The sequence below is a fragment of the Bufo bufo genome, chromosome 8 (assembly GCF_905171765.1).
Source record: "Bufo bufo chromosome 8, aBufBuf1.1, whole genome shotgun sequence".
Lineage (NCBI taxonomy): Eukaryota > Metazoa > Chordata > Amphibia > Anura > Bufonidae > Bufo > Bufo bufo.
Genome location: NC_053396.1, coordinates 1,025,199 through 1,037,894, shown reverse-complemented (window position 1 = coordinate 1,037,894; position 12,696 = coordinate 1,025,199). Strand labels below are relative to the sequence as shown.

The window sequence follows — 12,696 nt, the reverse complement described above, 5'->3', positions numbered from 1 at the left end:
CCGCGGCTTCCCTTACATAAGGAGAGATGTATGTGGGGAGGGGTCGTGTGCGGTGCTGGGGGTGTCCTCCGGGGGCGCTGTGACCTCTTCTGTGCGTCACCGGTCACAGCGCCCGCGGCTTCCCTTACATAAGGAGAGATGTATGTGGGGAGGGGTCGTGTGCGGTGCTGGGGGTGTCCTCCGGGGGCGCTGTGACCTCTTCTGTGCGTCATCGGTCACAGCGCCCGCGGCTTCCCTTACATAAGGAGAGATGTATGTGGGGAGGGGTCGTGTGCGGTGCTGGGGGTGTCCTCCGGGGGCGCTGTGACCTCTTCTGTGCGTCATCGGTCACAGCGCCCGCGGCTTCCCTTACATAAGGAGAGATGTATGTGGGGAGGGGTCGTGTGCGGTGCTGGGGGTGTCCTCCGGGGGCGCTGTGACCTCTTCTGTGCGTCATCGGTCACAGCGCCCGCGGCTTCCCTTACATAAGGAGAGATGTATGTGGGGAGGGGTCGTGTGCGGTGCTGGGGGTGTCCTCCGGGGGCGCTGTGACCTCTTCTGTGCGTCACCGGTCACAGCGCCCGCGGCTTCCCTTACATAAGGAGAGATGTATGTGGGGAGGGGTCGTGTGCGGTGCTGGGGGTGTCCTCCGGGGGCGCTGTGACCTCTTCTGTGCGTCATCGGTCACAGCGCCCGCGGCTTCCCTTACATAAGGAGAGATGTATGTGGGGAGGGGTCGTGTGCGGTGCTGGGGGTGTCCTCCGGGGGCGCTGTGACCTCTTCTGTGCGTCATCGGTCACAGCGCCCGCGGCTTCCCTTACATAAGGAGAGATGTATGTGGGGAGGGGTCGTGTGCGGTGCTGGGGGTGTCCTCCGGGGGCGCTGTGACCTCTTCTGTGCGTCACCGGTCACAGCGCCCGCGGCTTCCCTTACATAAGGAGAGATGTATGTGGGGAGGGGTCGTGTGCGGTGCTGGGGGTGTCCTCCGGGGGCGCTGTGACCTCTTCTGTCTCCGCAGGTACAAGTCCTCCCGGAGTCTGGCGAGACGCCGCTCTTCAAACAATTCTTCAAGAACTGGCGAGACAAGGAGCAGACGGACGGGATGGGCATCGCGCATGTTTCCAACCACATCGCCAAGATCGAGAACGTTCCGTTTGACGTCAGCTCTCTGCACGAGTCCCCGGCCATGGCCGCACAGCACGGGATGGTGGACGATGGGCATGGCGAGAAGCAGGTGAGGGCCCTGTACCATGTATCTCCTCAGTACCGCTGTCCTCCTCCCCTCCAGCAGAGGGCGGTATTATATGTCTGTATCTCCTCAGTACCGCTGTCCTCCTCCTCTCCAGCAGACGGCGGTATTATATGTCTGTATCTCCTCAGTACCGCTGTCCTCCTCCTCTCCAGCAGAGGGCGGTATTATATGTCTGTATCTCCTCAGTACCGCTGTCCTCCTCCTCTCCAGCAGACGGCGGTATTATATGTCTGTATCTCCTCAGTACCGCTGTCCTCCTCCCCTCCAGCAGAGGGCGGTATTATATGTCTGTATCTCCTCAGTACCGCTGTCCTCCTCCTCTCCAGCAGACGGCGGTATTATATGTCTGTATCTCCTCAGTACCGCTGTCCTCCTCCTCTCCAGCAGAGGGCGGTATTATATGTCTGTACCTCCTCAGTACCGCTGTCCTCCTCCTCTCCAGCAGACGGCGGTATTATATGTCTGTATCTCCTCAGTACCGCTGTCCTCCTCCTCTCCAGCAGACGGCGGTATTATATGTCTATCTCCTCAGTGCCGCTGTCCTCCTCCTCTCCAGCAGAGGGCGGTATTATATGTCTGTATCTCCTCAGTACCGCTGTCCTCCTCCTCTCCAGCAGAGGGCGGTATTATATGTCTGTACCTCCTCAGTACCGCTGTCCTCCTCCTCTCCAGCAGACGGCGGTATTATATGTCTGTATCTCCTCAGTACCGCTGTCCTCCTCCTCTCCAGCAGACGGCGGTATTATATGTCTATCTCCTCAGTGCCGCTGTCCTCCTCCTCTCCAGCAGAGGGCGGTATTATATGTCTGTATCTCCTCAGTACCGCTGTCCTCCTCCTCTCCAGCAGAGGGCAGTATTATATGTCTGTATCTCCTCAGTGCCGCTGTCCTCCTCCTCTCCAGCAGACGGCGGTATTATATGTCTATCTCCTCAGTACCGCTGTCCTCCTCCTCTCCAGCAGACGGCGGTATTATATGTCTGTATCTCCTCAGTGCCGCTGTCCTCCTCCTCTCCAGCAGAGGGCGGTATTATATGTCTGTACCTCCTCAGTACCGCTGTCCTCCTCCTCTCCAGCAGACGGCGGTATTATATGTCTGTATCTCCTCAGTACCGATGTCCTCCTCCTCTCCAGCAGACGGCGGTATTATATGTCTGTATCTCCTCAGTACCGCTGTCCTCCTCCTCTCCAGCAGACGGCGGTATTATATGTCTGTATCTCCTCAGTGCCGCTGTCCTCCTCCTCTCCAGCAGAGGGCGGTATTATATGTCAGTATCTCCTCAGTGCCGCTGTCCTCCTCCTCTCCAGCAGAGGGCGGTATTATGTCAGTATCTCCTCAGTACCGCTGTCCTCCTCCCCTCCAGCAGACGGCGGTATTATATGTCTGTATCTCCTCAGTACCGCTGTCCTCCTCCTCTCCAGCAGAGGGCGGTATTATGTCAGTATCTCCTCAGTACCGCTGTTCTCCTCCCCTCCAGCAGAGGGCGGTATTATATGTCTATCTCCTCAGTACCGCTGTTCTCCTCTCCAGCAGAGGGCGGTATTATATGTCGGTATCTCCTCAGTACCGCTGTCCTCCTCCTCTCCAGCAGACGGCGGTATTATATGTCTGTATCTCCTCAGTACCGCTGTCCTCCTCCCCTCCAGCAGAGGGCGGTATTATGTCTGTATCTCCTCAGTGCCGCTGTCCTCCTCCTCTCCAGCAGAGGGCGGTATTATATGTCTGTATCTCCTCAGTACCGCTGTCCTCCTCCTCTCCAGCAGACGGCGGTATTATATGTCAGTATCTCCTCAGTGCCGCTGTCCTCCTCCTCTCCAGCAGAGGGCGGTATTATATGTCTGTATCTTCTCAGTGCCGCTGTCCTCCTCCTCTCCAGCAGACGGCGGTATTATATGTCTGTATCTCCTCAGTGCCGCTGTCCTCCTCCTCTCCAGCAGAGGGCGGTATTATATGTCTGTATCTCCTCAGTACCGCTGTCCTCCTCCTCTCCAGCAGACGGCGGTATTATATGTCAGTATCTCCTCAGTGCCGCTGTCCTCCTCCTCTCCAGCAGAGGGCGGTATTATATGTCTGTATCTTCTCAGTGCCGCTGTCCTCCTCCTCTCCAGCAGACGGCGGTATTATATGTCTGTATCTCCTCAGTACCGCTGTCCTCCTCCCCTCCAGCAGAGGGCGGTATTATATGTCTATCTCCTCAGTGCCGCTGTCCTCCTCCTCTCCAGCAGAGGGCGGTATTATATGTCAGTATTTCCTCAGTACCGCTGTCCTCCTCCTCTCCAGCAGAGGGCGGTATTATATGTCTGTATCTCCTCAGTACCGCTGTCCTCCTCTCCAGCAGACGGCGGTATTATGTCTGTACCGCTGTCCTCCTCCTCTCCAGCAGAGGGCGGTATTACATCTTGTTTTCTCCTGCAGATTTGGCGCGTCGAGTCCTCGGAGAAGGTCCCGGTGCTGGAGTCGCTGTACGGTCAGTTCTGTGGAGGCGACAGTTACATCATTCTCTACAACTACAGCCACGGTGGAAAGAAAGGACAGATCATCTACACCTGGTAACGATTGCTGTCACTGTAGGGGGAGGGGCTTAAGAAGGACTGCTGCAGTCCCATGTAAACAAGCCCCATCAGGGTTGCCGAGGAATTCTGGGGATTTTAGGGGACATTCACTGAGTGGCACGATGGCGAGAAATGGCTGCAGATCGTGTTTCTCCTCATAATATTCTGCGACTTTTCCACTTACAGTCCACTGCGCAGTCTGGTTCTGTGCGGAGGGGAGGGGGGGGGCGGCGCTGCGCGGTCTGGGTCTGTGCGGAGGGGAGGGGGCGGCGGCGCTGCGCGGTCTGGGTCTGTGGGGAGGGGGCGCTGCGCGGTCTGGGTCTGTGGGGAGGGGGCGCTGCGCGGTCTGGGTCTGTGGGGAGGGGGCGCTGCGCGGTCTGGGTCTGTGGGGAGGGGGCGCTGCGCGGTCTGGGTCTGTGGGGAGGGGGCGCTGCGCGGTCTGGGTCTGTGGGGAGGGGGCGCTGCGCGGTCTGGGTCTGTGGGGAGGGGGCGCTGCGCGGTCTGGGTCTGTGGGGAGGGGGCGCTGCGCGGTCTGGGTCTGTGGGGAGGGGGCGCTGCGCGGTCTGGGTCTGTGGGGAGGGGGCGCTGCGCGGTCTGGGTCTGTGGGGAGGGGGCGCTGCGCGGTCTGGGTCTGTGGGGAGGGGGCGCTGCGCGGTCTGGGTCTGTGGGGAGGGGGCGCTGCGCGGTCTGGGTCTGTGGGGAGGGGGCGCTGCGCGGTCTGGGTCTGTGGGGAGGGGGCGCTGCGCGGTCTGGGTCTGTGGGGAGGGGGCGCTGCGCGGTCTGGGTCTGTGGGGAGGGGAGGGGGCGCTGCGCGGTCTGGGTCTGTGGGGAGGGGGCGCTGCGCGGTCTGGGTCTGTGGGGTGGGGAGGGGGCGCTGCGCGGTCTGGTTCTGTGCGTTTCTGCCCCTGATCTTTGCTGCTTCTATTTACAGGCAAGGATTGGATTCATCTAAGGACGAGATAACTGCCTCCGCCTTCCTGAGCGCCCAGCTGGACGAGGAGCTAGGGGGCGGCCCGGTGCAGGTCATTATCACCAGCCTTATAACAGCTGATATACGAGTCAGTGTGTCAGTGAACTGGGGGAGACGGGAGCTAACCCTCAGTCTCCTCCACCACTAGAGGGAGCTCACTACATACAGATCATACAATCACCACTAGAGGGAGCTCACTACATACAGATTATACAGCCACCACTAGAGGGAGCTCACTACATACAGATCATACAGTCACCACTAGGGGGAGCTCACTACATACAGATCATACAGCCACCACTAGAGGGAGCTCACTACATACAGATTATACAGCCACCACTAGAGGGAGCTCACTACATACAGATTATACAGCCACCACTAGAGGGAGCTCACTACATACAGATCATACAGTCACCACTAGGGGGAGCTCACTACATACAGATTATACAATCACCACTAGAGGGAGCTCACTACATACAGATCATACAGTCACCACTAGGGGGAGCTCACGACATACAGATCATACAGCCACCACTAGAGGGAGCTCACTACATACAGATTATACAGCCACCACTAGAGGGAGCTCACTACATACAGATTATACAGCCACCACTAGAGGGAGCTCACTACATACAGATTATACAGCCACCACTAGAGGGAGCTCACTACATACAGATTATACAGCCACCACTAGAGGGAGCTCACTACATACAGATTATACAGCCACCACTAGAGGGAGCTCACTACATACAGATTATACAGCCACCACTAGAGGGAGCTCACTACATACAGATTATACAGCCACCACTAGGGGGAGCTCACTACATACAGATTATACAGCCACCACTAGAGGGAGCTCACTACATACAGATTATACAGCCACCACTAGAGGGAGCTCACTACATACAGATTATACAGCCACCACTAGAGGGAGCTCACTACATACAGATTATACAGTCACCACTAGAGGGAGCTCACTGTATACAGATTATACAGCCATCACTAGAGGGAGCTCACTACATACAGATTATACAGCCACCACTAGAGGGAGCTCACTACATACAGATTATACAGTCACCACCAGAGGGAGCTCACTACATACAGATTATACAGTCACCACCAGAGGGAGCTCACTACATACAGATTATACAGCCATCACTAGAGGGAGCTCACTACATACAGATTATACAGCCACCACTAGAGGGAGCTCACTACATACAGATTATACAGCCACCACTAGAGGAAGCTCATTACATACAGATTATACAGCCACCACTAGAGGAGCTCACTACATACAGATTATACATCCACCACTAGAGGGAGCTCACTACATACAGATTATACAGCCACCACTAGAGGGAGCTCACTGTATACAGATTATACAGCCACCACTAGAGGGAGCTCACTGTATACAGATTATACAGCCACCACTAGAGGGAGCTCACTACATACAGATTATACAGCCACCACTAGAGGGAGCTCACTACATACAGATTATACAGCCACCACTAGAGGGAGCTCACTACATACAGATTATACAGCCACCACTAGAGGGAGCTCACTACATACAGATTATACAGCCACCACTAGAGGGAGCTCACTACATACAGATTATACAGTCACCACTAGAGGGAGCTCACTACATACAGATTATACAACCACCACTAGAGGGAGCTCACTACATACAGATTATACAGTCACCACTAGAGGGAGCTCACTACATACAGATTATACAGCCTCCACTAGAGGGAGCTCACTACATACAGATTATACAGCCACCACTAGAGGGAGCTCACTACATACAGATTATACAGTCACCACTAGAGGGAGCTCACTACATACAGACTATACAGCCACCACTAGAGGGAGCCCATGCCATGTGCCCCTCATGTTCTGAGCCGTGATGGCCAGTTCGCATTGTTTGCCCGTGAACACATGCGGGCTGCCATCTTTTCTCACAAGTTCGGGGAAGCATATAAGCCCTTACCGGTGTGTGAGCCGGTCTGAAATCAAATGCTGTCACCGGGAGCAGGCAGTTCCGAGACCAGCCGCTGGGGGCCTTCATCGGGCTGTTCTCTGAACTGCCTGCTCCGGGTGACTGCATTTGATTTCAGACCGGCACAGGTAAGGGCGACCTGGCCATCGCTGGTCCTGAGGTGGGTGGTTGTACTATGTTGTCCATGTTCTGCTCTGAAGCCTTCACTTTTCTCTCTGTGCAGGCGCTGAGAAGCCAGGTACCTGGGCATCCTGCATGTCACTGGGGACGTGCCCCCCGACACTTGCATTACGTAGAGGGGGCACATATTTCCCACCTCACAGTGCAGATGTGCATGTTGTGTCACGGGGGTCTGCAAGGTCACTGCTCCCCTGTGTGCCCCCCACCTGCTGGTAGTCTGGTTAATCGGTCACTGTTACTGCTGTTGTCATAGTAACTGGTTGCTGCGTGGACTCCGCTCTGTGTAGTCACCTATAACCCAGCAGTGACTCCTGGAGGTCCTCGCAAAGGCTGTGCACGGGGCGTGCCCCTTATGTGTGGCCTCCCAGAACCCCTCTCAATAGCGGCAGTTCCTGTTCTATCACCACTCTCTGCTCTGCTGACAGGTCCGCGTGGTGCATTGTGGTTGTCCATGTACCCTCCGATGCTGTGGGGCGTGCCCCTTATGTATCACCACTCTCTGCTCTGCTGACAGGTCCGCGTGGTGCATTGTGGTTGTCCATGTACCCTCCGATGCTGTGTGGGGCGTGCCCCTTATGTATCACCACTCTCTGCTCTGCTGACAGGTCTGCGTGGTGCATTGTGGTTGTCCATGTACCCTCCGATGCTGTGTGGGGCGTGCCCCTTATGTATCACCACTCTCTGCTGACAGGTCCGCATGGTGCATTGTGGTTGTCCATGTACCCTCCGATGCTGTGTGGGGCGTGCCCCTTATGTATCACCACTCTCTGCTGACAGGTCCGCATGGTGCATTGTGGTTGTCCATGTACCCTCCGATGCTGTGTGGGGCGTGCCCCTTATGTATCACCACTCTCTGCTGACAGGTCCGCATGGTGCATTGTGGTTGTCCATGTACCCTCCGATGCTATGTGGGGCGTGCCCCTTATGTATCACCACTCTCTGTTCTGCTGACAGGTCTGCGTGGTGCATTGTGGTTGTCCATGTACCCTCCGATGCTGTGGGGCGTGCCCCTTATGTATCACCACTCTCTGCTCTGCTGACAGGTCTGCGTGGTGCATTGTGGTTGTCCATGTACCCTCCGATGCTGTGGGGCGTGCCCCTTATGTATCACCACTCTCTGCTCTGCTGACAGGTCTGTGTGGTGCATTGTGGTTGTCCATGTACCCTCCGATGCTGTGTGGGGCGTGCCCCTTATGTATCACCACTCTCTGCTCTGCTGACAGGTCTGTGTGGTGCATTGTGGTTGTCCATGTACCCTCCGATGCTGTGTGGGGCGTGCCCCTTATGTATCACCACTCTCTGCTGACAGGTCCGCATGGTGCATTGTGGTTGTCCATGTACCCTCCGATGCTGTGGGGCGTGCCCCTTCTGTATCACCACTCTCTGCTCTGCTGACAGGTCCGCGTGGTGCATTGTGGTTGTCCATGTACCCTCCAATGCTGTGGGGCGTGCCCCTTATGTATCACCACTCTCTGCTCTGCTGACAGGTCTGCGTGGTGCATTGTGGTTGTCCATGTACCCTCCGATGCTGTGTGGGGCGTGCCCCTTATGTATCACCACTCTCTGCTGACAGGTCCGCATGGTGCATTGTGGTTGTCCATGTACCCTCCAATGCTGTGGGGCGTGCCCCTTATGTATCACCACTCTCTGCTCTGCTGACAGGTCTGCGTGGTGCATTGTGGTTGTCCATGTACCCTCCGATGCTGTGGGGCGTGCCCCTTCTGTATCACCACTCTCTGCTCTGCTCTGCTGACAGGTCCGCGTGGTGCATTGTGGTTGTCCATGTACCCTCCGATGCTGTGTGGGGCGTGCCCCTTATGTATCACCACTCTCTGCTCTGCTGACAGGTCCGCGTGGTGCAGGGGAAGGAGCCCGCTCATTTGCTCAGCCTGTTTGGTGGAAAGCCTCTGATTGTCTACAAAGGGGGGACGTCCCGACAGGGGGGGCAGACCCCGGCCGCTGAGATCCGTCTCTTCCAAGTGCGGGCGTCGTCTTCTGGCTTCTCCAGAGCCGTGGAGGTGAGGAGCAGCCACCATGTTCTGCGCCCGTCGTCACCCTGCTTCCTGCCATTAATCTTGGTGGTGTCTCCCAGGTGGAACCCTCAGCTGCTAATCTGAACTCCAATGACGCCTTTGTCCTGAAGACGTCCGCCACCGCCTACCTGTGGGTGGGACAAGGCGCCAGCGACCCAGAGAAAAGCGGAGCCCGGGAATTGTTGGACGTACTCGGAGTCTCCGGATCAGAAATCGCGGAAGGAAGGGAAACCGGTAAGAGCAGATTGTGGGGTGTGCAGAGCATTAACCCTCGCCAGGCTGCTCAGAGTGCAGTGGAGGCGGACATCCTGCGTAGATTGTTGTCTCCTGCGGTCACTGGTCACTACTGATGGTGACCTAAATATTCTCGTGGGAACCTGAACCTCCAGCCCCACCAAATCCCACTCCACCTGCAGCCTTCTGTGATGGAGGGGGGGGGGGGGGGGGGTGAGGCGGCCATGATGACACCGGAACCTCCAGTCCCACCAAATCCCACTCCACCTGCAGCCTTCTGTGATATGGGGGGGGTGGGGTGGGGGGTGAGCATTACATAGTTAATACGGTTGAAAAAAGGTCCATAAAGTTCAACCAAGGGATCGGTGGGGACGTGAATCCCAGAAGGAAGTGAGACTCAGATTTCTACACTTTTTTTTTATAAGCATTTATGATTTTTACTTTTAAGAATTCGTCTAAACCATTTTTGACCCCGTCTCCTGTCCCTGCTGTGACCACGTCCTGAGGACGTCTATTCCACAGATTCACCGCTCTTACAGTAAAGAAGCTTTGACACTTCCGGAGACTGAACTTTTTCTCCCCCAGTCGGAGGCACCTGAACCTCCAGTCCCACCAAATCCCACTCCACCTGCAGCCTTCTCTAATGGAGGGGGGCAAAGCGACTATTTGGGGGGGGATCCACCAGGTTCTCCTTCTCCCCTGTGATTTGCGCCCCCAGCGTTTCTGGCATCTTACATCATGCAGGTCATATGTGACGCCCTCCCTCCTGGACAATTTGGGGTTAACCTTCCTTTTCCTGTTCCAGATGACTTTTGGGGAGCACTGGGAGGGAAGGCTCCGTACCGCACCTCCTCCCGGCTGAAGGACAAGCTGGACGCCCACCCCCCGCGTCTGTTCGCCTGCTCCAACAAGATCGGCAGATTTACTGTAAGGCTCTGGGGGCCGGGGCACTGAGGGTGGGGGAAGATCTGGGCTCTGACGGTGGAGGCCGGGGCTCTGACGGTGGAGGCCGGGGCACTGAGGGTGGGCCCCGGAGCTCTGATGGCAGGGGAAGATCTGGCCTCTGACGGAGGCCTGGGGCACTGAGAGCGGGGGGCGGGGAGGGAGGCCGCGCTCTGACTGCAGGGTGAGACCTGGGCGCTGATGTCAGGGGGCACCTAACCTAGTCTCTTCTGTAATACTAGATTGAGGAGGTTCCCGGGGAGATCACTCAGGACGATTTGGCCACCGATGACGTCATGATCCTGGACACCTGGGATCAGGTAGGTCACATCCTCAGGGGTCAGGGAACTGCCACTATAGGGTTAATGCTTTCTCTTGCCCGGCTCCATGCTGCTCCAGTGTTGGTGAACTGCAGCCCTTACCTCCCCCAGGATTACCCCGGCAGGCAGCGTTGCGTCCCCCAGGATTACCCCGGCAGGCAGCGCCGCGTCCCCCAGGATTACCCCGGCAGGCAGCGCCGCGTCCCCCAGGATTACCCCGGCAGGCAGCGCCGCGTCCCCCAGGATTACCCCGGCAGGCAGCGTTGCGTCCCCCAGGATTACCCCGGCAGGCAGCGTTGCGTCCCCCAGGATTACCCCGGCAGGCAGCGCCGCGTCCCCCAGGATTACCCCGGCAGGCAGCGCCGCGTCCCCCAGGATTACCCCGGCAGGCAGCGCCGCGTCCCCCAGGATTACCCCGGCAGGCAGCGCCGCGTCCCCCAGGATTACCCCGGCAGGCAGCGCCGCGTCCCCCAGGATTACCCCGGCAGGCAGCGCCGCGTCCCCCAGGATTACCCCGGCAGGCAGCGCCGCGTCCCCCAGGATTACCCCGGCAGGCAGCGCCGCGTCCCCCAGGATTACCCCGGCAGGCAGCGCCGCGTCCCCCAGGATTACCCCGGCAGGCAGCGCCGCGTCCCCCAGGATTACCCCGGCAGGCAGCGCCGCGTCCCCCAGGATTACCCCGGCAGGCAGCGCCGCGTCCCCCAGGATTACCCCGGCAGGCAGCGCCGCGTCCCCCAGGATTACCCCGGCAGGCAGCGCCGCGTCCCCCAGGATTACCCCGGCAGGCAGCGCCGCGTCCCCCAGGATTACCCCGGCAGGCAGCGCCGCGTCCCCCAGGATTACCCCGGCAGGCAGCGCCGCGTCCCCCAGGATTACCCCGGCAGGCAGCGCCGCGTCCCCCAGGATTACCCCGGCAGGCAGCGCCGCGTCCCCCAGGATTACCCCGGCAGGCAGCGCCGCGTCCCCCAGGATTACCCCGGCAGGCAGCGCCGCGTCCCCCAGGATTACCCCGGCAGGCAGCGCCGCGTCCCCCAGGATTACCCCGGCAGGCAGCGCCGCGTCCCCCAGGATTACCCCGGCAGGCAGCGCCGCGTCCCCCAGGATTACCCCGGCAGGCAGCGCCGCGTCCCCCAGGATCTCATGGATATTGTGTTTTCAGGTCTTTGTCTGGATTGGAAATGAAGCTCAAGAGGAAGAGAAGAAGGAAGCGCAGTCGTCGGGTAAATGCTGGGGGGGCCTCGGGGGGGTACGGAGCGTTACCCCTGGAGACTGTCTATGACAGGGGGGTTGGGGGTGTGAAGTGGTTGATGCCCGGCCCTGACCTAGTCTCCAGCTGAGGCTTTGCTTCCATGTATCATTGTAGACAAACAGGCTATCGCACCGCCCCATAGACAGTCCTCCATCAGCACCACAAGTCTCTGCCCTGGACTGATAACCTCACAACCTACACAGATACATTGTGACAAACCCTCAGCTGTACGAGCAGAAGTCTGGAAGGGATTGAGCCTCTGTTATTCAGTAGCAGTGAGCAGAGATCTGGGAAAGAAGTCCGTTAGAAGCTGCAAAACCTTCTACGGGGGGAGGGGGGGGGGGGCTGAATACCCCATGGGTGGTATGGGTCTAAACTATGGGGGAAAGGGGCTAGATACACCATGGGGGTGTAGGGACGTACACTATGGGGAAGGGGGGCAGGATACGCTATGGAGGTTACACCGTGGGGGGGCAGGTTATACTATAGGGGCGGCCCCCTCTCACCATCCTGTGGCTTCTTCTGTCTTGCAGCTTCTAAGTACATTGAGTCGGACCCCTCCAGCAGGGACAAGCGGACCCCCATTGCGGTTATTAAACAGGGATTTGAGCCCCCCACCTTCACCGGCTGGTTCTTGGGCTGGGACTGCGACTTCTGGGCAGTGGACCCCCTGGAGAAGGCGCTGGCGGAGCTGAACATGTGATGCGTAACGTGCGGTCAGCGACTAATGTGCCTTCACTGCCTATGAGGACCCCCCCCAGAGACTGTAGAGGCCCCTCTAGCTGTGCAATAACCACACCCTTCTGGTGAAGCCCCCAGTAATTCATGATGTGTGAAAGTAATAAAGCTTCGATTGGAACCAACGCTGTCCGTCTTGTCATCAGTCTGCCGACCCCCAGAAAGAACCTCTCCCCTGCTCCAGTCACATCCAAAGCTGCAGTCCCCATTCTGCAGGGCTGTGGATGTGACTGGAGTATACGTGGTCAGTAC

General features: G+C 58.0%; 1 protein-coding gene across 4 annotated transcripts in view; it reads left to right on the top strand.

Moving 5' to 3' along the window:
• GSN (gelsolin) overlaps window positions 1–12,570 on the top strand; it is a 29,154-nt gene extending 16,584 nt beyond the window's left edge. For 2 of the 4 annotated variants that reach the window (XM_040405620.1, XM_040405618.1), the window contains exons 9-18: window positions 998–1,213; window positions 3,646–3,779; window positions 4,714–4,804; window positions 6,972–6,986; window positions 8,776–8,946; window positions 9,021–9,195; window positions 10,001–10,122; window positions 10,380–10,457; window positions 11,617–11,677; window positions 12,240–12,570. In XM_040405620.1, the coding sequence (XP_040261554.1) occupies window positions 998–1,213; window positions 3,646–3,779; window positions 4,714–4,804; window positions 6,972–6,986; window positions 8,776–8,946; window positions 9,021–9,195; window positions 10,001–10,122; window positions 10,380–10,457; window positions 11,617–11,677; window positions 12,240–12,409 (1,233 nt within the window). In that variant the 3' untranslated portion in view covers window positions 12,410–12,570. Of the gene's footprint in view, window positions 1–997; window positions 1,214–3,645; window positions 3,780–4,713; window positions 4,805–6,971; window positions 6,987–8,775; window positions 8,947–9,020; window positions 9,196–10,000; window positions 10,157–10,224; window positions 10,314–10,379; window positions 10,458–11,616; window positions 11,678–12,239 lie in introns of those variants that run through there. The other 2 variants (XM_040405619.1, XM_040405621.1) reach the window with 2 other exon arrangements.
• The last annotated feature ends 126 nt before the right edge of the window (window positions 12,571–12,696 follow it).